Source organism: Bemisia tabaci, chromosome 3 (assembly GCF_918797505.1).
Source record: "Bemisia tabaci chromosome 3, PGI_BMITA_v3".
Lineage (NCBI taxonomy): Eukaryota > Metazoa > Arthropoda > Insecta > Hemiptera > Aleyrodidae > Bemisia > Bemisia tabaci.
This window is the reverse complement of record NC_092795.1, coordinates 22,441,042-22,468,836: the sequence shown is the minus strand read 5'-3', so window position 1 is coordinate 22,468,836 and position 27,795 is coordinate 22,441,042. Positions and strand designations below refer to the sequence as shown.

General features: G+C 40.5%; 1 protein-coding gene across 3 annotated transcripts in view; it reads left to right on the top strand.

The window, feature by feature from the left end:
* LOC109029975 (discoidin domain-containing receptor 2) overlaps nucleotides 1–27,795 on the top strand; it is a 259,641-nt gene that overhangs the window by 74,255 nt on the left and 157,591 nt on the right. For all 3 annotated transcript variants that reach the window (XM_072298023.1, XM_072298022.1, XM_072298021.1), the window contains exon 4: nucleotides 21,369–21,498. In XM_072298023.1, the coding sequence (XP_072154124.1) occupies nucleotides 21,402–21,498 (97 nt within the window). In that variant the 5' untranslated portion in view covers nucleotides 21,369–21,401. The remainder of the gene's footprint in view (nucleotides 1–21,368; nucleotides 21,499–27,795) is intronic.

The following is a 27,795-nucleotide window of genomic DNA, read 5'->3' as shown; positions in this document are numbered from 1 at the left end:
GGCGGCAAAATACAGGCGGCTCATGGGCGGCAAGTGGGTAAATCCAGCAAATTAGCGGATTTTCGACTTGTTTGCCCGTAAAGGAAGATAGCGTTTGCATTATATTAAAGAATCATTTTCAACAAAACGAAAACTTGCGAAATTTTGAGCGACGAAGACAGGATTTGGCTGCGGGGAAAAAAAACGTTTTATTCGATACCAATGAAGTCGTAATACAACATCGGGTGCAAATTGTTTTTCCGTGGTCAAATCATGTTTTATTTCTCAAAAATTTGCAATTTTTTTCCTCTTTTCTTTGAGGATTCTTTTCATATGCACAGGAGCTATTGTTCTTTCCGCTCTAAACAATCCGAATCAGCCGAGATCACTTACTCTATCTCGTTGCAATTTTGCACGTCAACTCAATCGTACTAGGAGCCCGGAACGTATCACCTTAACCTCGCTGAAGACCCTCTTCGTAGATCGATCAATAACTATCGCCCTGAGGCACTTCCATGGTAATCTACACTCTCCTTCTTCTGGTCCAAGTAGCTATAGCCGGTGCACCTAGCATTCCGAAGCTGTGTGGCACTCGGCATTGAATTGTGCGGACAAGGATTAGGGTTCACAGAGCCGGGTTTAGACTCCTCAATAATTAAACACGAGTCAATGAACGAGACATGCCCGGCGTTGAATTGCCAAACAGCGCGAAAAAAATGGGTTTCTGAGTGGATCCCGGGCGAGTGGTCGCTCAAATGTGGCAAAGTCGCGTCAGTGTCAGTCGGTAATTGAATTGGAAGCGTTTTCGATGAACTACACGTTTTTAATTCAAACGTTGCAACGAGTCACGATGTTGCCGAATTCTTGGGCTGTACCATTGAGTAACAAACTCCAGATGGGCAATGGTTGACCATAGTTTGCTCCAGTTCTAGAAATTCTTGCGGCCACCGTCTAACCTCTCAGCTTAAAGTTTTCCCGCCAAAACGGTTCCAAGTCTTGTCCATTCCTATCCTGCGGTTCTCGGTCTACTTGCTGTTCTGCAAACTTGCTCTACTAAAACAGTTACAAATTTGCCTTCAATCGAGTGTCTAAAACGAACTCCTTAGAGTTAAAATATTTGTATGCATGTGTCCAAATCAACATCTGAGTTGATCTAAATATTGGAAACTAGGTGAAATGTTTGTATTTACCTATTTCTGAGAGCAAAAAATATTGAATAACCTTGTATGCTTCTTTATTTTTCCTATTTTCCTTCTTACTTTACTCCCTTTTTTTCAAAAGTGTTTTGTTTCATTGTTGCAATAAATTAGGAGGTAATAAAATCATCGGAGCGGTTGTTAGATTTTTTGATCTAGCCAGGGAATCATAGATTTCCCTTTAATTAAGCGTTGAGCTCCTAAAAGTGACATTCGTGGTATTCTAGTTTTTGACCAAACCATCAAGTATGTATAAATAAAGCAATCAGGCTTGAACGTTTCTATGAGCTTCAGACTTTTTAGAGCAACTAAAATTGAACAACCTCGTATTCTTCTCTTTTTTATTCTTATTTACCTCTTCCTCCTCATTTTCCTCTTTCTTCTCCTTCTGTTTTCTCTTTTTTTATTATTTGTTATGGTATTTTGAATTATTTTATATAAACGAGATATTGATCGAACGGTACAACAACAATCAGAGAAGATCTTGCTCTCATAAAGGAGGTACAGATTCACCTGCAATTGAGCGTGTAGACTAAATGAGCTCCTAGGAGTTAAAACGGTGGTATTCGAATCTCTTCCAACCCTTCAGACTGTGAGTATCGAAGAAAAACAGAAATTAAATGGGCTGTGGAAAATTTTTCTAGTGATCCTTCAATGCTGGCTACCCACTCGGTTAATTTCACGTCCTGTTAATGCAAAATATATATTTGCAATAAGGACATAGTGCAGCCTACCTCAAGAGATCTCTAAACACAATTTCTACATCTTTTAGACTGCTAATGTAGCATTTTATTTTGTTCTGTAAGGGTGCGTGTAAGGCAAGTAAGGCATTTTCCTCCAGGGGCACCCTCCATTTTTTACGATGCACGCTCCGAAAAAATACAATCTGGACGTGGGATTTTAGCTGTCAAAACGATATCTTTAATGTTCAACTACTCATTTGGCGACCGTCATAATTAAGTTTACTCCATTGAAATTTGAGGATTGTCGTGCGGCTATATACTTGAATCAGCACTTAGGCATCGAACATAATTTTGACGTCTAAAATCCTTTGTTTGCATACTGTTTTTTTCGGCGTAAGTTAATTCGGAATGAAAAATTATCCTGACAATGCAATCTGGCACTAATGCTCTCGGGTATGCATTCTTCGCACGTTCACAGCAAACTCTCGCGCGGTATCGGGTCGACTCATTTTTCTCGCTTTCCTCTGCTTTTTTCGCCCCCCCCCCCCCCTCGCAATTCCTGTCTTTATTTCACGTTGAAACTGAGCAAGAAGGAGAAAGCGCCCTTCCCCCTCAATTCCAAAAAAAGTTTTGCAAACAATGATAAGACTTGAAAATCTGCCGGTTATGAAAGTTCACTCGTTCGATTTGAAGTTTGCCGAGGGAAATCTTCGGTGCTTTTGGAAGACCAATGTTTCTGGCCCACACAACCTAAGTTCTCGGTCGCCAAAATCACTCGAATCTGGAACGAAATCAACGTATACTTGATTTTGTACCTTCCAACGTTATTTTCGCAACAGTGTAAATGGTCAAAAATGGTTCCTCAGAAGTTTAACAACTACTGTAATTGTACACCATGTTCAACAAGCTGTGTGATATATTTGCTTCTCAACTTCGAAAAACCTGATTCAAATTCGAAAAGAGTGTATTGATAGTGACAATTTTGCAGCGCGCAAAAAACCGGCCTAAAACTGCCCCCTCCCCTCCCGCCGTGGGTAAAAAGTTTGATTTTCTCACTCCAATCTGAGAGAGAAGGTCCGGGTTTTTCTTTATATTAGGTGTACTTCACAGCTAAAAACGCATTTCTACCTGTATTCCGCAGGATCAGCCTGCTTTATCCATTTAAACCAATGTAATTTTTTCGGGAACGATAAAATTTTGCTACTTTTCAATTAAGACCTAATGGCATGGGAAAACAGTGGGGAGCTACACTTTTTTTTTTTTTTTTTTTTTTTTTTTTTTTTTTTTTTTTTTTTTTTTTGCGACACCCTAGAATGCTACGCTGCAGCGGTTTCTATGAGCTGTTCCATCTACGTGTACCATTATAGGCTACCGGTGCGACAGTAGATTTTATTTCCACACGTTATTAAAAATCGATCATTAGAACCAAATACGTAGCAAATACATAATCGTCGAGCTCAAATACGAAAGAGCGCAGATAGAGAGAACACGATCATTGAATACAGATAACGAGGTGCGACGACGCGACCCGCGAAAAGCCGGCAAAACACGAGGAGAGCTTAATAGTCCCAACAAGAACCGCGCAAGTAAACACGATTTCCCACCGGAGTTGCGCGATTTTATTTTAGCCGCCCGGAGCCGCGGTGAGAACGTACGGTGCTTTGAAATAGATTTAACCGGCATTCAGGGTTGCGGGACAGGAAGGCACAAGTCGTGGCGAGCTGATAAGACGCACTCCGAGGGCGCACTTTAGTTTATAAAAAGTGGAGGAAGGCTTGATGGGGTGGGGTTCGAAGGGTGGAAGGGGGCGGGGAGACGAATGGGGTGCTGATTGCGGGGAGGAGCGGGGGGCAAAGACGGCAGCTCTGCCTGTGTCGCGACCAACCCGACAAAAGTGCAAATTTTTCGATCGCGGCACCAGATAGAGGCGTGAAAAGTCGTTAGAGGGAAGTCGTAGCGGCGTTGTCTGAGAGGGCGCTAGTGTCGTGGACTATTAGTTTTCGTGTAAAAGAAGCGGTATTCTCGACATCCAGGATATTGAAGGAACCAATGGGAGTTTGCATGCACATTTTTTATTGCCTCATCCGAAAGTGCTTGAGGAACTGATTCCACAGTAATTTTTATAATTTTTTTCTGATCTGGGAAATAGTTTAAAAATAGACTTAAAAGTGAGAAAATGCACCGCCTAGTGACGTCATCAGGCGGCATTTCCAATTTAATCACTCGTATTTTAGCAGATTAGATCATTTTGTCATATCTTCTCCAATAATTCTTCAATTCATGAACCGAGGGTATCTTCGTGTTCAGTTCACGCAGTATAGTTTCCACTTAAACACGAAATTTATCGAATTTCAGACATCTGAAAATTCTCTATTGATGGATTAAGTCGAAATGTGCGTATCTTTTCTGCACCCATAGAACATCTACCATTATGTTTTCTTTTTAGAAGTGTAAAATTGACTGTGTTTTCTTGAAATTTTCTGTGAATATTATTTATCGAGAGGAAACATCACTAAAAATATCAAGGAATACTATTTTTCCGTAATTTTTCTTTTAAATGAAGGGGAAAGTAAATAAAGCATGAGTGGACTTACCATTAGGGTTACACACTTTTAGACATCAGCCGTTGCAATAGTTGTGACGCAATTAGTTCATGCTCCTTTAGAATATTAGCCCCTAAACCTTTTGATTTAGAATTGGCCATTAGACACATTAAGAAATTATTCGTTATAATAATCAACGCAGCATGTGGTTTATAGGTTGAATATGTCTCCAACTTTAACTCATGAACCACACTTCATAATTCATACATACATAAAGTCGCTTTTATAGCGCCGCCTCGCGCTCTGCGACGCCCAATCGCCATTGCCCCCTATCCTCCCAGAGATCATCACTTCATAATTCATTCTATTCAAAAATTTGAGGATTTCTCTCACCAAAAAACAAATACCGTGGCTTACTTGAATCAAAAAGGCAATAAGCTAATTCGTCGTAATTTTTTTATGAGTTTACATGTAGAACAGGAGCTTTGTTAGTTAATTTATGAGAGTCAAATTAGCTGCGAAAATCATCATATTTACATTTAATAACTAGGTTTCTCTCTTAATTTTAATGCGAAAAAGCCAAGAGAAAGGGCCTAAATCCACGTCCATGGAGAAGTGATGCTAACGGAGTTCTTTTGGTCAACTAACGAGCAGATCTTTTGTTTGCCAAAAACACCCTGTTCCTTTTTGTCAAACTCAACCCATAGTAGTGGAACGTTACGCGAATAGCCGGAAGAAAACTGAAATGCAGGCATTTCGTGGTTCAATTCGGCAAGGGCGTCTGGGAATCAGCCGTCCTCTTTGACACGTCTACCTCGAGTTTTCCGTGGCCCTTATCTCGCGGAAAATCGTAACAAAAACCCGCCACTTAAACCGGGCCATAAACCGCCCTCCGCGAGTCTTGATTTTCTCTAATAGATTTGTATCTTATTTCGCCGAAATTGCCGCCCCTCCCCCCCCCCCCCCGTCGACCCGCTAGCCTTGTCGCTACTTTCCGGGGAAGATTCATCCCCTCGTCCCTGTTCGATGAGCCGACCTCATCGGAGAGCTTAGGAACTTTGGCAGGTGCCTCTTTTCCGCCCCATCCTGTTTCTCACCCCTTTCTGCTTGGTTATCCGCCCTTTGATGGTGAGAACCTGAAAGACGCGTATCTCCGAGGCTATGACTCTGCTGGTCCCGTTTCTCGGATTACAATCTATTTCGGAACTTTTGAAGTTTAATGGCGATTTTACCGCCTTCTTTATTTTAAATTAAGGCAATGGGTGGTTTTACGATAACTGGAATAGTTTTGTCACCGTAACAGACGACACATTTTTCGGTCATATTTTTAGTAGTAATGATAGTCACTCAAATTTGTTTGCATTAATCTTCAAAGGGTTCTGTATTATCACGCTTTCTAATGAGTCATTGCTCCATTTCTTAATAATTAAAAAATTAAAATTAATGTAAATTCCGAAAATGTGCTGTCTGCTACGCGGTAAAAAGTCAGCGTAACAGACAGCACATTTTCGGTCATTTATAAGTTAAAATTGAAAAGTAGAGCGATAAATCCTTGAAAAGCGTCACGACACGTTACCCTGTGTAGATTAATGCAAAAAAATTGCAAATATTAAATGCCAGAAAATAGAAGTGAGAAAGATTTAAAAAAATGCATATTGCAAGTGTCCGTTTTAATCGCTTGGAGTCACTAAAGTGTTTCTTCCGAAAAACCTCTCTCTGAAAAAATCAGGTTGCATGACTTGACCCTTCCTCCTCATTTTAATTATTATCTCTCGAGCACGAAGTCCTCACTCGGCACCTAGTTACGGATAATTTTTTCACCGTGGAAATAGAACACCTCGCGTGTGGAATTTAGTTAGGAGAGTAATAAAGACATCAAATGATGATGCTTTCCAACTTTTCGCAGAGACATGATCGATCGGTTGCTGCCAACTTGTGGAAAATAAATCGCTCGGTCCTGCCCTAAATACTGCTGCAGATATACGTAACTGAAATACATTTCTTGTACCGGAAGAAAATAAAGACTGATAGCTAAACTCAGAACCACATGTTTCGATTCTAATCTTTCCTTTCCGCTCTTATTTTACCTTTACAGTAAAAAAAGTTCAGACATATATCCTGAACGTTCAACAGTTCTGAATGTTGCTTTAAACTGTATTCTAACTACCCATATTACCGTTCAAAGAGACGTATTGTGTTTTTTAAGAGGTTTCCCGTTGATTCAACGAGAATTCTTGTCGCGGTATAGCCTCTATTTTTTCAATAATTTATATCCTGTTTGGCAACGTTGACTTGATAAGTAGAGAAATTCAAGCGACTTCGTAAACTATTCATACTTTTCTGCACCGTGATGACGTATCGTGTCGAGGAGGAAAATTACTTCATCACGGCTCAGTTTTCGATCCCTGGTAACCCAGCCACGTTTACGCTCAAATTCATGTTTCTTTCTTTCCTGAGGTTTAATTCAGTTTTAGGCCGAATCACCTAATCTCTTGAGCTGCTTTCATAGTAAAAATATAACATCCTCATGATGTTCAGATGAACCTCCAAGGTATGAAAAGATCTTTAACTATCACCACGACAGTTGCTGCCGATTGTGATGAAGCATACAGCAGTTTATGTTGCCGTTTCTTTACAAAAAAATTCGCTTCGTCTTACCCATGAGTTATAGGTTAAGTTAAAGAGAACGGACCATAGCACAGTCGGCAACATTATCACTGAAGATTTTTTCGTGTCCCAGATGATCATTTGAACGTCATGTTGATGTTGCTGAACATCGTGTTGATGTCGCTGAACATCATGATGATCTTGCTGAACATCATTATCATATTGGTGAGCATAACTATTATATTGCTGAATATGTGCTCAGCATCATGTTTACCATAGGGTCCAATTTGACACCGAAAAAATATATTTCAGCATAACCTTAGGGTTTCTATGGAAGGAATCTTAATAAACTACTCAATGGGACTCTCAAAAGTTGAACAGTTGTCCCGCTGCGTGTTGATATCTCAAATGGTAAACTTATTTCAAATCACAGTTTAGACAAAAAACGTAGTTTGCTATGATTTTTCGTGGTTTTCTCTTATTTAATGAACTCGATCCCGCTACTTTTATTGGTGTATTGTTTATGCACTACAATAACTGCATCGATTCCACGCATTCAAAACTAAAATTGTATTTCCTTTATTTGTTACAGGTGAGCTTAATGACAGAAAGCTGCATGAAGGTCTTAATCTGAGTGTAATCTACTTTAGTAAGTATTAATCTGTTTTTAAAAGATCAGCGTATGAAAAAACCCTCATGACCCTCTTATTTCCACGTTTTACTGGTCCTACTTTTGATGTTAGTGGGTTGTAGATGAGTATGAAATCACAAATCTACGCTGCCGTTCTTTTTTTTAATGAAAAACGAGGGTACTTATCAATTCAAAATTTTCTACGACCTTTCTATTTGAGGGTGAAGAAAATCAGCAGAAAATTCAAAATCCTCATGTTCAATGGTTCCCCCTTAAAACTTAAATAATGCCAAAATACGCATTGTCCAATGGCGTGGCGTGCTTTGCGATTTATCGATTGATCTATCCTTTAAACCTATGGAGAAGGATCGACAAACAGGGTGTTTGCTACAAACACCTCAATAATCGATTCTTTACCACAGCTTCAAGTGGGGACATATCGACAATCGATCATTCACGCATCGCTACTATGGTATTGCCTCAAATAATCGAGGTATGTGTCCTTAAAATTTTGCGATAAATCAGCGAATAAAGTAAATAACAGATGAGAAAAAAATCAAACCTTTTTTTCAGTGAAATATGGGAATAAAAGGTATTGTTAATGTTTTTATCGACTGTGATATAATCGATACTGGCGTCGATGAAGAGTCTCTATTGTGGCGTCACGTCTGGGGGGTCCATTGTGTATCATGATTCTCACACTACGCAGGCAGAATAGTGTGTGCGCGAGATTGAAACTGAGGGAACCCGAAGCCAAAGCAGTGGCGAATCCCACGAAGGATGAGAGGAAGAAACAAAAAGAACCCGAGAAAGGCGAGAAAATAAATTCAATCGAGATTAATTGAATTTTGCGAACGTGATGTGTCAGTGATGCAGCGAGAACCGTTGTCAGACCGCTTAGGTAACTTGACTTTCGATCAAAGGTGGGAAAAAGGATTTGTACAAATTAAGAGCCCCCCCCCCTCCCCCGAATAAAAAAGGACCCTCCCAAGTTTCCGGGTCGAGGCGGACAGCGGACACCTTCGGAGAAATATATCTGAAGGAATAGCCCCTTTCATTGGGTGTTTCCCGTAGAGAACTTCCAATTTTTTTAAGGATAATCCATTTTCAAACATTCGGACGTTTCCTAATTTGTTTGGAAACGACTGGATTTTTGTCAAACAAATCGGATCGCACAAAGCTGGTTCTCTCTTCTGAGGATGATGGGTCAGGGTGTCTACAAGCCGGAAGTCCGGAAATAGTACGGATTTTTTAAGGCCGGTCACAAAGTATTGAAAAAGTACGGAAATTCCTCAAGAAGGTCCGGTTTTTTACTCATGTTTCTGTCATTTTTGTTGCAATTTGAGCAAGAAATTCAAATGTTTCTACATTTTTCGAATTTCGTTAATTGGAGGTACTGAAAAAGTACTGAATTTTTCTGTTGAGGAGGTACTGAATTTCTTGGCAATGTACTGAAAAAGTACTGTAAAAGTACTGATTTTTTGTCAGCATGTTTTAGTAGACAACGCATGTTTAGTATTTCATCGCTGTTCTTATTAATTTGACGAGTCCTTTATTTTCAACAAATTTTTGGATTTTATAATATTTGTGATTTAATGTGCTCGATACTAAATGGCCCGACGAACAGGGCTATGCCCATATTGTTCGTAGTACTAGAAGAATAAATATGATCACAACTAAGGACAAAACCCATGAAGTTCCCTTAGGAGAATGTTTAGAACCAGGCTCTGAAGTTTCCTCATTATCGCACCTAACATTAACGGATCCCTTTGTTACATGCATTCCTCTGACGCATCTAGCAGCTTTTAAACTATAATATAATTTTCATAGTTTCCGCGATGAGTACTCCTGGTTTGAATATCCTGTTTGGATACACCCGGCCAGTAGCACGTAGACCGGCCAATTTCAAAACATCGAATGGTCATGATCAGTAATTTGCAGTCTGTTTCATTGTGGACGTGTATAGATTCATTCTGTCCACAAGAAGTTGAAACAAGTATCACAAATTCATCCAAGTCAGCTCCTTCTCAAATTGGACTACATTTCGCAATCAGGAACTACTATTTCCGGCTCATCCATAAGCACATAATATCTGTCTAGTTGAACTAGTGGTACATGTAAATTGTTATTCGTAAAATCAGCCAGGAATAGCAGTCCTGAGCAGTACCTCATAGCAAAATGCAATCCAATCAGCGTTGTTATCTCTCCGACAGTCCCCGTCTAGTTAATAACCAAAACATCTTTACGATAACACATCAATATGAATTATTTTTATACTAATTTTTGTTGAAGTTAATCAAATTAAAATTTACAATAAGTTTACATTTATAATATTAGTAGTGTTAATGTTAACTTTTTATAGATGAAATTTAATTATATTTTATGACAGTTCAGCGACAATCGGACGCATTTCTATCAAACGGAACTATGTGCATTATAACGAGAGCCCTGAGACGCATAAGATTGTATGCATAACAGCGCTCACGTCATAATGCACACATAGTTCCGTTTGATAGAAATACGTCCAATTAGCGACCATAACGAGTCATTAACGAGGTCCTCGTCACGCTTTTCGCAACGCACATTCAATATCCCATTTTATCGCTGAGGTCTGGCAACGAGGCTTAAACGGGGTTGATTCGGAACGAGTGCAATAATAATCTGGGCCGCTCTTCCAATCGGGAACGTGTGGTTGCTGCTGGGCAGGGGACGGGCGGGGGAGGGGGGTTAGATGTGAGCCCAAGATTCGAAAATCCGTTACAGATATCGACGCTGTTTCCATTCAAATTTGACTCGGATCCCGGAATTGATTCCGCGTCGCGCGCCGTTTCAGCTCCAGCTCCGGCTGCACTCGCTGAATTTTCGCCACTTTCCCCGGCGATTTCATTTTCTTTTTCGCCATTTTCCTAGGAGTTGATAAAAAACTTGTATTGATGTGTTATTGGTGAGAGACTGAAGCAAGGTTATCGAAAATCCGACGAGCAATAATCACTAGAAACATTTATCTTGTATACGTTGCAGGCAAACAGTCAAATCAGGCATATTGTATGGTTGTTCGGTAGATACGTTTATTTGGTGCTTTTAGCATTTGAGCCATTAACACCTTAAAGGAGAGATCAAAATAGTGTAGTACTGAATTTAAAAAATTTAAAAAGTAGGGGTCCCAAAGGGCAGTACACAAAATTAAAAGATAGGAAAGAATACATTATATTTTGGAGATTAATTCGTTTGAAAAAGAGAGGGATTTCATGAGGAAATGTTGAAAGTATGCCTAGGCAAGTAGTCAAATGTTCTTACGTAGATTGATATATATGATTTTGATTCTTATGCTAATTTCAGACAAAATAATTATTAACTCGTATAAGAGAGGATTCTCTCTAAAAAATTGCACTTTACAATGGTGAATAAACTTAGATTATCAATGACTTACTTTGTGCTTTTGATCTATGTTCGGGTCCATCAAAAGTTCCTGATAATCTAACAAAGTGTGTTACTGATAATATAACAAAGTAAGTCACTGATAATCTAAGAAAGTAAATTACTGATAATCTAACAAAGTAAGTTAAATATAATGTAAGAATGTCACCCGACAAAATGAATAAAAAGCAAAGGAGAATAAACTGTCTTTAGTGCGTAAACAAGCATTCGTCAAGACATTTAGAGCATGTTGTAAAAAAAAGAATTTGTAAAGTATAGACAGTTAAAATATATCGGGAGCAAGAAGATATTTTCGCCCAAATACAACTTTTTAAACGTTAAAAATAAGACAAATTGAACAAACACAACATGGAAATAGAGCAAGAGAAAGGACGCACGTTGATGACGGCGCAGAGATACAACTATTCGTGCTTGATGGATGTCCGTGTTGCGTCTGCAAAATTGAAGGCGCGATGGTTCGAGGCCTGGTCCAAGGTGTTCACTCAGATCCGGGGAAAAAGTTAAGAAAACGAGGTATAAACAGCTTCTTAGCTTCGCCTGTGTGTCTCACTTTTCCTCTTCTTTTATCAATTTGATGTCTAATTATTTTTTAAGATGTATTTGCAAACATACATCTAAACATCTTAATGCACTGGCCTCATAAAACGCGCAGGAAACGTGTATTTAGCAGGTCTCGGGTTCATTTGACCTGACTTGGGTTATCTAAGGGTTAGCGTAAGACACGGATGAACTCAGCGTGAAAGAGACCATGGTATGCATTAACACAGTGAATGATGTCATACGTCTTGTTTTGCACGGGTGATATGTCTGTTAATCTTGGACTTATAAATGGCGTTTGGACTGACGCTATTAATTTTTCCGTACCTATCTAAAACTCAAACCATCAAAACGCGATTTTATGAGTATAGCGCAACTGTGAGCCATCATTGAGAAATTGATAAAAAGGATACCAATGAGCGAAGGAATGATCCATTAAAGAAATAATTTGAAAAACAACTTTTTTGAAACTCATGACATTCACCTTCACCTCGGCTCCCTCCCCCTTTTCCGTTTAAAATGAACATTTTTAGTTACGTTTTTGTTTTTTCCTTGGTTAAATTAAATTAAATTGTAACATAAGAAACAAAGAATACCCATGGTTCGTGAGTCACGAGCCAGCGTACCCTTTGCAGACACTTTACCGCCAGAGTACCCTGATGGAAACAAGTGATAATTGCATGCGAGTACATCGCTTTTCAAAAGGGATGAAACGGTAGGAGGAGCATGCGGAGAAAGGGTGGAAATTCAGCAAGGGGTCGTTTTCTGCGGTGTAAATCCGTGTCACCACCACACACGTTTGACCCCCGTATCCGTTGATACGGGTTAATGCACTGTACAAAACAACGACCTGGGGAAGAAATCTGCCGTGGAGGGCGAAAAACGCCTTCAAATCCAACAAAAACCTCGGGTAGATAAGCGGTTGTACCTAAGCACGGCAGAAATGTTCCTATGCTTTCCGGTGATGGAGCCCGGCCGAGAGTTTAAGTTTCGAACCTTTATCGACCCGAAAGTTTTTCCCGCATTCGAATACATGCCTTCAACAAATAAACTCCGTGCGATAAGTGGAATATTTGTGAGGTTCCCTGGAACATATTTGTAATATGAATTTCTTACGAGTTGTAGATAATGGACCACTAGACAAGGTACGAATTTCAGCATTCTGATATATGTTTTTTAACCAAAATTTCACGTAGAACACGATGATGCTTGCAACAAAAATGACCGAAATCAACTCCTTCCAAAGATATTTAATGAATACATGACAGTCTCTCCGATATAAAAATTCGGCAATACCTCAATTTTGACGCTTCCGCTCAACTATAGCAAATTACCTATAGTTTGAACAACACATGGTGGGAAATGAACATTGCTCGATTGAGAAGCTTGCTGAAACCGTTGTAGTGCGCGATTTGACTCACGTAGAGCTTTGAGTTTCTTGTGAGCGGGCAGTTCAAATCCCTCGTAACCAATGTGAAATAAAAATGTTAATATCCCCGTTAGGAGTTGGTTTCAGTGATTTTTGTTGCTGGAATCGTGTTCTACGTTAATTCTGGTTAAAAACATGTATCAGAATGCTTAAATTTGTACCTTGTCTAGTGGTCCATTGAACTGTTTATCTGTATAGTGGCGAGCTTTAGGCCTCGCTTCCCTATATCTGCACCAAAAAAAGTATGACAAATTGTATCAAAAGTATGGTAAATTCTATCATGAGTCTAATTTTTGACATAGTGATACGGTATTTTTTCCGACAATTTTTGGTGATTTCTGATCATTTCCGAGATCTCTAGTAATTTTGGACATTTCTGAACATTCCAGAGGTAGTTAAATCAGATATTTTATGCATATTTTTGGTCTTTCTGGACTCATCTGGACAACGGAGAATTTGTAAATGTCTGAAATTTGATGAATACATGTTCAAGTAGAAACCCCTGACTAAACTAAGCACAAGAATATCTTTAATTTTCAATTTTAATAATTATTGGAGGAAATACGCGGCTAATAGACTTACTATCTGCTAAAAAGCATGTGTTTAAATGAGATGTGTGCAATGTGACAAATGAGCCAGTTGCGCTGGTAACAGACTCGTGTTTTGGTGCTCGATTCTTGTAGATTATCTGAAAATAAGAAGATCTGTTCAAACAGCAACTTCCTACTTTGAATATTAACCGAGATATCGTCCCTAGAAAAGTCGGGATTTTGACGTCATACACCACGGTAGTGCATAACCGCTACATGGTATGTATTACCATGTTTCGAGTTTTTCAAGGCGCGATATCCCGGTTAATATTCAAAAAGAAAAGAGCTGTTTGGACAGATCTTATTATTTTTACTAGATCTGCAAGAATAAAGCACCAAAAATGATTCTGTGACGAGCGCAACTGACCCTTTGTCCGTGGATCGAGTCAATGGTAGAGGTCGGACATGAAATTTTTGACTGAAACTGCAAATTTTGATGTTTATTTCGTCACATTTTGGGTTTCAAGGGGTGCTTGTGCAAGGAAATTCTACGAGGAAACCAATGGAACCACTTTCAAAAGCTTACAATTTTGTATGAACGAAGTTATAAGCTTTTAAAGTCTCTAAATTCTGTCCGACCTCTCCCATTGACTCGATCCACTGTGCAACGCCTCAGTCGTTAGAGAAAATTCTGCAACGTTGAAGCGTGATTACGACCCCCCTTCTAGAAAACGGCAAATTGAAGGTGGATCTAAAATTAGTGGAAAAAACCGCAAGACGAGGGTCCAACAACCCCGCGGGGAAGGGCTCGAAAGCTCGGTCTCGCGAGGAAAGTGTAACTCTCATCAAAGCATAATAATCCTTCAAATCCTACACATAAACGTCGCCGGCAGATGGTATTGACGGCACGGGAATAGCCAACTTAGCGGGAGAATATAGTCATAGACACCTGAGGTGCCCGGCTTCCCGCGGTCGGGGGGGGGGGAGGGATTTGGAAAACCTGTCAAAGAGAGATTTGAAACTTCACATCGGAATGGCCCTCTCGGCCTACGCCATGCCTTAGAGCCCCCTCATAGCTTTACAGCATTGCCACGTTTCGTGATTTCTATACCTTAAGGGTCTGATTCATAGTTGCTACTGAAACAATTCACTTGGACTCGTTTGCATAAAAAGGAACTGTATCCATGCTTACATGAACCCTGGGATCCATTGGAGCGGATGTATGGTAGGGCTCAAGTCAAAGTTGATAGTTCCTTTTGATTTAAAGGCGTCCAATTTTTCAGCCTCATAAAGACGCTAAAGCTGAAGAAATGCGTAAATCTCGTTTTCGGTGTTTAAAAATCTCCTCTCTCGTTCTATTTTTTCAACGGAGAATAAAATGACAATATTTCCTTTGTAAGAGATTAAAAATGGCATAATTTTGACAAAATGTAAGATATCTTACAAACATAGTTACCTTCAAAGTTTTAGAATATGCAACAAACTTTCTTTCATATTTTTAATTTATTTGTAGAGGCTACATTTGATTATCTTTAACCGTTATAATACCTTTTAAGGGTGTATTGGAAATTATATTGTTGAAATTTACTCAAAACTCATTAAAATCGTCCTCTTATTAACGCTATGTTCAACATCTCCTTAAATTTATCTCAATAACGAATTCAACCAAATAGGACCTCTTGGGAAAAGAGCTGTTTCAGGAACGAGTGTAAATGCGGCCCTAAGTCAAGGGCGTTTGGAGTTAGCATTTTATTGTCTTGGGACCGGTAAGGTAGAATCCGTCTTTTGACAGGAGAAATGACGTAACCATTTCTCAACGAGGCAAAATTTTCACCCGCCAAGTATAGGTTTACTAGAGAACATTACAAAAAGCATTTTAATATTTCTAAATTTGCCTTCTTGAGAAAAGTTTCAGACAACGGTATAGTTCCTTAACCGTTATTTCAATATGTTCAGAAAACATCGTCATGAATCCACTCTGAAGGCGCGCACGAGACCTTTAAGAAATTCATTCCAAAAACGCTTTGAAATCCTTTCTGAGTTACTTCGATGACGATCCTTGCTCAGCTCCAAATTCTCAGACAACTCTCGGGAAATCTGGCAACGGTCAATATGACAGTATAATGCCCGCTTATTGGGGAAGACGGACAACATAAGCCGGAGCTTTGGCCTCCTTCGCGTCGCGTTGGCCTAATGGTGGACAGCTTGGTCTCAACTTTGTAAATAAATAAACGATTAATTACCTCCAGCCCTTCATAATTGCAATCAACTCTAATTACGAACAGTTGGGCCGCCGCCGAGTTCCGCGCTGTTGTGTCACGAGAAAAGGCTTTTTGGCCCAGGTGGGCGGGGGGGGGGGGGGGGGTTAGTCACCTGCCCAATTGGAGGTGGAATAGAGCGAGATCAATTTTGCCTCCCGTCGTTATTTGAGGTATATAAATGTTGATGATTTGCCGAAAGATATTGTTACTAAATATTCCAGCTCAGTCTACGTTTATTGAGCTGCACCATTATGAACGGAGAAAGTTAGATTTAATACATACTAAAATTCATCATTGCAAGATTCTCATTAACATTTCGACGGTGTAAGTCGGCAATCACATAACTTGGTTTGCGACGTCACAGACTTCCTGTCATACTTTTATTTTTTAAACGGAAAACTACTCAACGACAATTCTTCAAAAGTGCCGTGATTTTTCTTCTCTGTGCGAAGAAAATTCTGAAAAAACTTCAAGGAGTGATGTCAATTTGTTCTTCTTTAAAAAAATAACAAAGAGGCGGAGATTTTCAGGCACCGCAAACGAGTTATGTGATTGCCGACTAACACCGTCGATTTATGGCAGTGATCTTCAAATGAGCGAGCACACCATTCAAACCGTTTCTACTCACATTTTCAGACCCGTATTCTGCTCGGCCTATTTAGTTTAATATTAATATTAAATGGCTGAAACGTTTCAGGGATCTAATGATCCAATATTTAACCGGTCTATCATAACATCTCCACTTAAGTAATATTTCTGAATAGTTACGAACCAGTACCGCATCTGGGAGAATGTGGATACTCAAAGAATGATGAGTCAGTCATGGGGGTGGCTTCGTAAGGCTGCTTCAAACCCTCCAAAAATTGTAGCCGCTATTCTTGCCCTGCCCTGACTGACAGCGCAACTGACCTCAAGCTAACAGCTAGTAACAACTCCCTGGTAAAAATTGGCAGTAGAATCTGTGTTCCAAAATACCATAGACCTACAGCCGGCTGTAAGATTTCCGATAGCTTCTATAGCCGGCAACACAATTTCTTACAGCCTTTTATAGCCGATGGCGATTAAGCAACAGCCTGGCGATATAGTGTATGCTAAACGTTAGTAATTACGGATGCTAGGACTTGGTGAGTTTTTGGGCCACCGCTCTCATTTTGGGCCGTAGTATCTTGATTTATTTTGCGAATAAAGCTCCGTACTTTTGAAGGATGCCTGCCATTCATAATATGTTGGAGCGCCTTCAATTTCGTATGATACTGTGCAATACCTCTGGAGTGAAATAGTTGCTACAAGCGCCGTGGCACGCGGCAGGCGGGCAGCCAGCGCAAAACGCGCATTGGCGCCTACAAACCTAACAGGGATACTTCACGCATTGCGTAATGCGTGAAGTATCCCTGTTAGGTTTGTAGGCGCAAGTGCGCCGCTGCTCCGCTTTGTGTTAGGCTCTAATATTTAATCTCGTGGAGTCAGCGTTTTTCAACTCATGACTTGGAAATGTTTGCACACTCTGTTTGGATTATTATTCTCATTTTAGTTGATGAAAAAAAACATGGAGTAAAGGAAAATATAATGTGCGTTTTGTAAATATTAAGGTGATTCCGTACAAACTTAAGGATTTACAAAGCACACTAATTTCTACACAATTTCTTATAGCCTTTTATAGCCGATGGCGAAAAAGCAACAGCCAGGCGATCAAGTGTGAAGCCCGGCGATAGGAACTATAGCCTGTATAATTTTTTATCGCTTCGTATAGCCCGGCCGTATGATTTTTTCCACTTTCTACAGCCAGCTATATGATTTTCTATCGTCTTCTTCAGTCGGCTATAAGAACTCCTATGGTATTTTGAAACGCAGCTCCTATCGCCAATTTTTACCAGGGCTGGACCGCGTTAAGCAGAAAGAAACCAAGCCACATCAGCTATTTCCAAATATAATTAAGCAATTTAATTTTTCACACGAAAACGGTCGGGCGGATTTTTGTGCAAATTTCAGTGAATTGTCCACATAGTGCGAAGCAAATGCAGTAAAATTTTCAAAGGATTCCGCACCAACGTTTACGGTAAACAATCAAATTACCTGGTTAAATTTGGCAAAAGTCGAGGTGGCTTGGTTAGTTTCTGCTAAACACGACCCAATTTTCTCTCATCCGAAGTAACCCGCCTTTGCCTTTTTTCGGAGTCCTAAGGGTCTTCGGGGATCAATGTCCCCGTTTTTTTCCATTAAACTACTCTGTCCCTCTCTCAGCTTCACTCGGTCCATTTGGCAACTCATAAGCGTGTACTCGAGTATTTTCGGTCGTATTTTCGCTGTCCACTTAACGTCTCCAGGTCTGGGTTCTCGTGAGCGCGGTTGAGGTCACTTTCCCAGCCCGGGCCCGGTCCTTTGTCCACCTAACCTCTCTCCTCGCCCGCCAACTTTGCGACCGGCTCCTGTTCCCAGCGTATGTAAATATGATCTGCGAGCCCGCTTTTCCGCCGAACAAATATAATTGCGCTTTGTGACGCTTCGCCGGAAAAGGAGAGCATAATTTTGTCCCGTGCACCGGGCTCTAATTTTTTCCGCAATCTCTCGCACGTTTGCTGCCGTGCTAAGGAAGAACGCCGTATGAGCTGTACACCGTTGACAAATCTCCTTTGATAAATCATGATTTTTCAAGAAAATATTTGCATATTATTCCTCCGATTTTTCAGAGAATTTGATTACCAATCAGATCTGAATTATCTGAAAATTTTAAGAGGAAATATTTATAACTCTCCGTAAAATTAAACATTTTATTGGAGGGAATTCGGCAACTTTCGAATGTTCATACGGTGTTTTTCCTTAGCATTGCAGTATAGTCTGGGTTAAACATTTCACCCATCGTATCTGGCTCACACGAAGAGAATAGGTTACCTGAGCATCCCGAGGTGTTCTGCTTTTATCGAAAAAAAAAAAAAAAAAAAAAAAAAAAATGGACAGCGTCACCCTTCGGCGAAAGTATCACAAGCGCCATACAATGTTTAAAAATTTCCGCCGCCATTTCATTTTTTCACATAGAAATGGTTAAGTTTTTAAAATTCGCATGGTGTTTGTGATACTTTGTCCGGAAGTTGACGATATGTCGTGGGCCAACTTGCAAATTTTGAAACTTTACGAAGATTTTGAATGTCTTTGACCAAGAAGTCTCGAGGTCTCAATATTTTGGAGGATTGAATCCATTATATTTACGAACACTCCAGTATTTCCCTTAGTAGATGATTCCTCGTGCAGTTAATGTCAAATTTTTTTGGATTTTTTTATTTTATGAAATGCTGCTTTCAAGATAAATGAACGTTCAAGCTCTGAGTAAATGTTATTTTGACAACTCTCAGATATCAATATTTCGAACCAACTCCACAAAAATCGCTCTGCTCAGATATGTTTTCCCGGGAACTAAAGTCAGAGATGTCCTTCGGAAATCAGGGCCGAATTAAGGAAGTGGCAACATCGGCCCATGGCGGCAAATTTTGCAATTTTTATGAATGTAGGTATAAGAGAAATCGGATTCAGAAAAAAAAATTACAAACGAGAAAAGGTGACACAATCTCTTATTTCCTGAGATTATAGTTATTCCTAATTTTTCGTTCTATTCGGTGATACAAGAGACAGCACCTTTAATTTGTCGAGTTAATGAAAAGAAATCAAACACCGCAATTTGGCTGAACGGCGAGGCGCAGAGAGCAATGATTGCCGAGGACTTGAGATGAAAAGGAGAAGCACGGCGGTTGTCAAGACTGCATAAAACTTCAGCATTGCGTCAAAACTCAGTGCGGTCAGCAGCTGCCGACGTGAAAACGCATAGGCGCTACAAGACTGCAAGACTACTTCACGCATTGCATCAATCACAGTGCGCGGTCAGTGCAGTGGTTGGCGTGAATGAATGAAAAGCATAGCGCCTACAAAGACCCTGCATGATACTTCAAGCATAACGACCAAACAACAGTGTGGTCACTCGGTCAGCCCGCCGCGTCGGAGTTAATCAATTAAACCACATTTTTGTTTGTTCTTTCATATTTTTTTTCGTTCATATTCAGAACTCGGAAGGCCTTGTTCACACAGAAATAGGTTCCAAGGAAGCTTAACTTTCAGTGCTAAATTTCCGCGAACTTTTGCTAGTAGTGACGACAGGGCTTTCGCAAAAAATGTGTCTGACACGAGTAAACGCGTCCTATGCAGCCCTCCCCCTTCAGCACGTTCTCTTGATGGTTTTTATTGATGTTTTAAAACGGATGAGAAAGGGGGCGGCAAAATTCAGGCGGCCCTTGGGCGGAAAGTAGGTAAATCCGACCCTGTTGGGGATTACGAAAATTACAATTTTTTTTTAAAAAATTTTACGTTACTTCGGCTAATTTTAGAAGTTTAGATGCGTCCCAGGGAAATTCTGAAGATTTTTTAAATCCATTCTTCTCCCGTCCAAACAATTGGTGTCCCTTTTTCTTCATAGTTTGACTAAAGTAACGTCATTGTCTTACGTTTCTCGTCTAGAGACGGTCCGTTATCGGCGACACCCGTTGATACTTTAACTTTATAATGACACCACAAGAAAAATTAATACCTAAGTACTCAAAGAGTTTGTTGCCAAAGAATTCCAACCAAAACAAAATGAAGCGCTCAAAAGACATCGATATTCATTCTATAGGATGGACTGAAAATGCAGCTTTCATTTTTTCTCTAGGTTTCGTCATTCCATAAAGAGAAAATTAATGGATTGAGGCCATGCTGTGATAGCGAGCATTTGGTTCTTGTGCGAGTACTTAACAATGTTTTCAAGTAACCAACCGGCAAAAAAAGAAGTACATACTTAAAGTGCCTACTCAAAACCGTTCACGAAAAACTTATTCTGCTTCGTTTTATCGCTCCTCTCATCTTTTCGGGTCAAGTGTTATCGGAATCTCTTGTGGTATTGTTTCAAATGACCTGCTGTGGGATAATCCACCCCAAACTTGCACTCTGGCCCAGCTGGCATCCATCAGCTTCAGGAAATGTACAGTTCATTGAAATTAAGCTTTGTCCAAAATTTAATTAATAATGCTTTATACGAGAATTCCTCCATTTCCTTTTATTGCCTAGACATTTTCAGACCAGCTGAGGAAGGATTTACGTTTTCGCAATGGATTTCGCACAGGGGCGTATCCAGCAATTTTTCAACACAGGATTTCCTCCATTTAAACCTATGATAAATAATCGGTTCTTGTCGGAGCAGCTGGCCCCTTCAAGAATCGATGCATTTCCATAGGTTTAAATGGAGAAAAAACTGTTACCAAATTGCTGGATCCGCCAATGAAATTTCGCACCACACAAATGTATATATATATGATTTGATATGCTTTAAATTTTTCTATATTTAGTGGTCCTCGTAATTTTTTCCAAAAATTTCCTTCCGCTGGCAACGTGGCCATCCCTCACGCAGTGCCACCACCGGTGTGTTCCCTTCCCCTACCCAATTCAACGGGTGGAGGGGGTGACGCTAGCTGGCGCGATGCAAATATTGACTGAGCTATCTGTTGTTTCTGTTGCAGGGATTTGTATGCGGGTTGGCCTTCGGTAGGAGCATGCTGCGGGGCCCGGACCGGGGCTGGGTGCCCCTCCCCGCCCTCCTCGTCCTCCTCGCCGCCACCCCCGCACCCTACGTCACACCCCTCGATATCAGTGAGTACTATTTCATACCCTCTCTGTGTGCCCGTGTACCTTCCAGGAATGTTCATGTCTCGCCATCCACGTTTTAAGAGTGGAATATCAAAACCTGAGAAGCGCCAGCAGTTGTTTCTAGAGTACCTATGTACATTGAGAACGGGCATGTCGATAATTTTGAGGTTAGGTCATGGAGCTTTTAGGGCCCAAGTAGCACTCAAACTATGAACTCAAATTATCCAGAGTGCTTTATTATTACAGTTGTTACGACTTGTCGTTTCCAAAGCACTTATTTGGCTTAGCTTTTGCATAAATTTAATCATTTTTGCGGAAGAACGCTCATTTATGAACATTCTCCGCCGTCTTGATTTGAAGTTGGACTCTGAAGATTAACAGTGACATTGTTTGTGTTAGGAGGTTGACTGTCCTCTGGACCGTAAAAGTTCCATATTTCGACATGTCCGTTACCCTCCCTATGTAGGCACGCTAGTTGTATGCCCATGTGAGCCCTATTTTACATAGAAATCCCATGATCTCTGGGGCTCATACGGAAATCGAGGAATGCCCTTACGTTAGAGGAGAGACCCCATAGCCCATAGCCCGGAAATCTGAACACTACAGAATAAAAACTGAAACCCTGTAAAAAAACAAGGCTAAAATATTAAATCTCTACTGCACGAACTAAACCGCTCCCAACTTGCTTCCTAGAGAGAATTTTTCAACGGTATGTGAAATCTGGTTTTCAGACTTTGTTTGAAAAATCAATATTAGACTCAGAATTAAAGACGGTTTCACTTAAACGGTTACACTTCAACCAAAGTATCAACATGAACAGAAGCATATCATTAAAAGTTTAAAGTCATTTAAAGTTACTATTATTTTTTAAGAAAAAAAAATTGTCAATTTTGCTGGCATTAATGAAAAATGACTGATTCTTTGGTTTTTCACCATTCGTCTTTTCTGAGGTTGGGAATATAAGGGTCCTTGCCAAGACTTTCCCGTGCACAGCCACTTTTTCAGCTACATAAGCTCTACTATATCAACATAACTAGAAAACAATTCGAGTGTGGGCTGGAATTTTAACATACTTCCATTCTCTTTATTTTTTTAAACAAAATTCCGCAATTATAATGGCAGGGATTAAAATATGACTGACTCTTCCATTTTTTTACCGTCCACCCACTTTCCTAGGGCTGGAAATAAGGGCCTCTGGCAGACCTCCCATTTTCAGGTGAGGCGTGCCAGGATAATTTATTCAAATCGGTTGAGGGCATAATTTTTCCGTTCCGTTTTCCTGGAGCCTTTCCGACCGAAGACCCTCCCGCCCTCGGAGGATCTGATCAAATATTCATATCGAATTATTACGTTATGACATTCAAGAGTGGACACCCACACGATTGGAGTAGTTTTGGAGCCGGAAGGACCCTCCACCACGCCTTTCAATACATCCTCTTTCCTTCCGCATTCATGAAGGGTGCAGTCCTAACAGCTTAATGTTTGTGAAGTTGTTTGATGAAAAGGGCTCTTGTGCTTTTTAATTTGGCCCAAGACAAGTTATGAAAAGCATTGCGACATTATTTGGACCGTTCCAAGTAGAGAGCATTTGCAGTCCTGGAACGGGGCGACTGTTTGCATCGTTTGAAATCATGCAAGCCCCACGAGCTTGGAATGCGAAGACTGAAATTTTTTTAAAGTGAAAAGTGAAAATCAGTGGCCATTCTTTTGGAAATAGTGAGGAGCCGGCTGGAGGGTGCCGATTCCATTTGGACTGCGTTTTGCAATTTGGAGCTAGATATTCTGGCTCATCCGAAAAAACACTTATGTGCATAGGGAAAGTAATGGCATATACGTTGTTCTTAAACCGGGCCGGGATTTATAGTTCTTACTTGCAAAATAAAGTCCATTTGGTCGTCCACTCCATTTTAATTGATACAAAAACATTTTTTTGCTTTGAAGTAACGTGGACAGTTTGAACATGTCATCTGAGAGGCGTAAATGCAGATTTTAATCAACGCCATCTTCTCTAGCGTCCTTTTACAATGCTAAACAAGCAGTTCCAACGCCCAAGCGTTGGAGGGCGCTCCTTTGACATAGCATATTACTACCAACTTATGTACCCGAAGACTGACGAAGATTGAATTTAAAGTGGAATTCTTTAAGCGCAAAACCCTTCAAGTCTTCAGATCGACCGCGAGGATCTGAAACTTTCTGCAAGCACCTTGTGATGAATTTTAGTTGGTGATAAATGGAAACATAAAGGATCCACTGTAAATCAGACGACGGGAAAGAGCGGCGGAACCTCTAAAGCTGGTGCGTCAACGCGATCTAGCGGACAGCGGCGTCGCGACGCCGCGAGGTAGGGCGCGCAGGTCGCGGGGGAGCGGGGCCGCGTGAAGAGGAGTTCAGCAGTGGGGAGGGGAAGCGCGGGTCGCGGGGAAGAGAGGGACCGGCCGGCCGGCGGTGACATCGGCCATGGATGAAAATATAGGCAGCGCTAATGTCTCCGCTAACTGGAGTTGGGGGTCCTTAGTCATTCTCTTGGTCCATGACATAACCTGACGTGTCGATGCTGCGCCAAGAAAATGAACCAATCACAAAGTAGCATAGTAATACGTCACTAAAATGAAGAGATCACGTGACTGTTCGTAATATTTTCAAATCAATCTGAAAGTACTGCCTCGGATATAAGTATTTAAAGCATAAGGAGGCCCTAAAATACTTTAACCAGGTAATACGTCCGTGCGAGATTGTTATGCTTAAAAGCAAAACATTTCACGAAAACTTTTACGAATACCAGATGCAGAAAAAAATCCAATTTTCCCGGGTGTACCAGAATGGCGTCATTACCCATAAGGCAAAAGGGCATGTAGTATAGTACATGTTACATCGGGGGAGTCGAACGGTTGGAAAGGGCGCATCTGGTACCCAGAAGCGCCCAAAATAATAAGTGTCTAACATGAGTTAATCATAAGTTCAAACCAAAATTTCACCTTAAAGTTAGATTGAAGTTTTTTAAAGACATATTGTATTTGTACACACACATTTGTTGCACAGTTTTTTTGTGTGCGACAAAAAATACTTTTCAGCAGAAAGTAGCTAAGTTACATCAGGCATTAATATTTCCATCAGATCATTTAATTTTTTACAGTAGAATAGGAAAAATGGCATTGTAGATTATTTTGAAAATTTCGAAGGAATGTCATTTATAATGTGAAGCAAATTTCTTGAAATTTTCAGGAGAATCCGCTTAACCCTTCTCCTGTAAAGAATATATGAATTCTTCGATAAAATGTGGCAATATCTGATGTGACTTAGGTCCTTCTTGTTTAACGACGACCAAACGGACGACATTTTGCAATAAATAGGAAACTATTGTTTTTGGCTCTCTTTAGGAACTAAGCACGTGCCGATAGCTTCTCTGCGCCAGTAGATGCTTTTGTGGGTGAGCCAGAAATAGTAGTTTCTTGTTGCAAAGTTCTGCAAGTTGCAAAGTCAAGTTTCTATCGCCTTAAAAACAGAACAATCTGATGAAAATGGTAAACGCACAGGCCGAAGTACCCCATCCCCCCAATTTCCAATCACATCGACCCTCGCACGTCGACAGATTTAATATTTCAATTTTTTGCCGTCGGCCTCCTATTTGCTCAGGCGAAGTCAAAGTACGCGATGTTTGTTTACCCTTAACTTCCCGCTGATAAGTGTCTACTCGTCAAACACCCTCCTACCGCCCCTCCGTCCCTCTAGTGTCAACTCACCCTCCCTCTCCCGGTCACGCCTAAGTCGTTTGAGGGCATGAACTTTCTATTCACTTCTCCGCTGAGTTGCCTTTCACCCCGCGTTGAGTTATTTTGCTCACAGGGGAAATTGTTTCATATCTCTACTGCTCGGCGACGCGGGCTATGGGCGTGTTGATAGCCCCGGGCTTTTTTCAGCCACTTTCTCACGGATATCATACAACTTTTAACGTGATGAGTGTAAACACGTCTTAGTATCCGCTATAGAATTGGGAATTTAATCATGTCACTTACTTGGTTATTGTTGTGGGCTATAGCCAGATAATTATGGTGGAAACTTATTGAGGACAATTCAATGAAACTTAATTTGGTAGAACATGTTGACTCATCCTCTTAGTTACCTCCTTTTGTGGCGTTATATTGATGCACTATGTTTACCAGATTCAAATGCATTTAATGGGAACTGTAATTTTTCCGTGGATTTAATTAAGAGAAAGTGTGTGTTTGCGTGTTGTGTGGTTTTTTGTTTTTGAAGTTTTATTTCTAATGACCACGTGTAAAAATCGATTTTGATAAAATACTTACGTCTTGTCTGAATTATGTTTGATTGAAAGTTTTATGATTTGAGGAAAAATGTATTTGAAAGTTTTGCAGAAACGAAGGATGAATTCCTACTGAGAATGTGATTGTTATTGCGTTGTTATTAAGGATGTAAAGTAAAACTAGTCTTAATGCACATTCTGTGAAAAATTCGGTCTTACCATCATATTTTAAGCACAAAAATCAGTTTGAAATTTCTTTCCGCCATAAGGGTCCATGTAATTTCGAAACTTCAAACACGCATTTCTCAAAATATCAGAACACGCACTTATGCGCCTTGTCTTTCAAGCACCTCAATGCAACATTGCAAAGGAGTTACGCACATTCATCTAGTAACAGGTCAATATTCTTTCAATAGAGTCCCTCAATAGTAAGCGAGAAATTCAAATCAGAACACGTCTCTCGTTACATTATCTCTCGAAAAAGATTAGCTGCCGCGGCGCCATCTGGCGGCACGTCGGTTGGACCGGCGCTTATTATCGGATGAACAAGGGGGCGACCGACGGAACAAGTGGGAAAACAATTGGCAGGGCACCGGTGGGGGCACCACGAGGGGGGGGGGGGGGGGGGGGGGCTCAAAACGAAATTACCGGCCGGCATGACGCGCTCTGCAGTGGAGACTGCACATTGACCGATCCGATCAAGCGATCCCGTAACGGGCCGATAATTAATCAGACGAGTATCCATTGGACGTATTTATGCTAAAACGAACTATGTACCACGCAAACCCTATGTACATAATCCTTTTTAGCATGAAAACGTCCCGTTATAAAACTCGGCCCGCGTTCATGGTCCGCGGTTGAGTTTCGCCGAACGCAGCAAATTTACAGCTTAGTAGGCCTTGGATTTTTTATTTCCGTCCATTGAATGAGATTACATAGGGTGTCCCATAAGTTTAACATTTTCAACATATTTTGGAGGTCTTGGTTTTGTGTCGCAGTTCAAGTATCACGAAAGGTACCGAGCGAGAGAGGGGGTGTGGGCCAACATACATTAGGTCGCTTTCACAGCGCCGCCTCGCGCTCTGCGACGCCCAATCGCCATTGCCCCCTATCCTCCCAGAGATCATCAGGCAATTGGCATCTTCTGATCTCCTCCACCCCTTGTCGCCAACCTTTCACCACGGGGGTGTGGACCTACCGCATTAAACCCGACTTGTTTTGGTATTTTTTACCAGCCCGATAAATGAGTGAAAAAGGAGAACTCGCACGAAGTCCTCCGTTTTTATAGAATGGAGAATTTGCACGCAATATTTTTATTGCTTCATCTGAGAGTGTCTGAAGAGTTGATTTTGCAGTATCTTTTATGGTTTTTCTGATATGGGAAATAGTATAAAAATATATTTAAGAGTGAGAAAATTAACCGCCTAGTGACGTCATTAGGCGGCGTTTCTCATGTAAGTACATGTATTTTAGCAGCCTATATAATTTTGTTCAATCTCCTCCAATAACTGCTCAATTTATGAACTAAGGGTACCCTCTTTATTCAGCTCACTGAGTGGTTTCCGCTTAAATATGACATTCGTCAAATATTAGACACCTTCAAATTCTCCATTGTTGAGTTAACAAATATATGCGAGGACACTTTAGCGTTGAAGCTCGATCGATAAAGAATCAGCCTAAACAAAATGAAGTAAAATTTATTCCGTAACAAAAATTGAGTTAACTTTGCTAATAAAGTAACAAGGTGGAGAAATGGTGCTGGGTGCACACCATTTCGCGGGGAAAACAAAGCCAAGAAGTTCTAAAAATTAAAGTCAAAATTAAATTTTTTGAACTCTAATGCGTACCAGTACGAAACTGAGATACCTGACTTAATTTTTGGAACTTCTTGGCTTTATTTTCCCCTCAAAATGGTGTGAACCCAGCACCATTTCTCCATCCTTGTTACATACAATTCGGGCCACTTTTTAAAGTTTGTTTTTTTTCATTGGCTAATAGAGTTGTATTTATATGATTCGGGTTTTTGGGAGTAGTTTAAG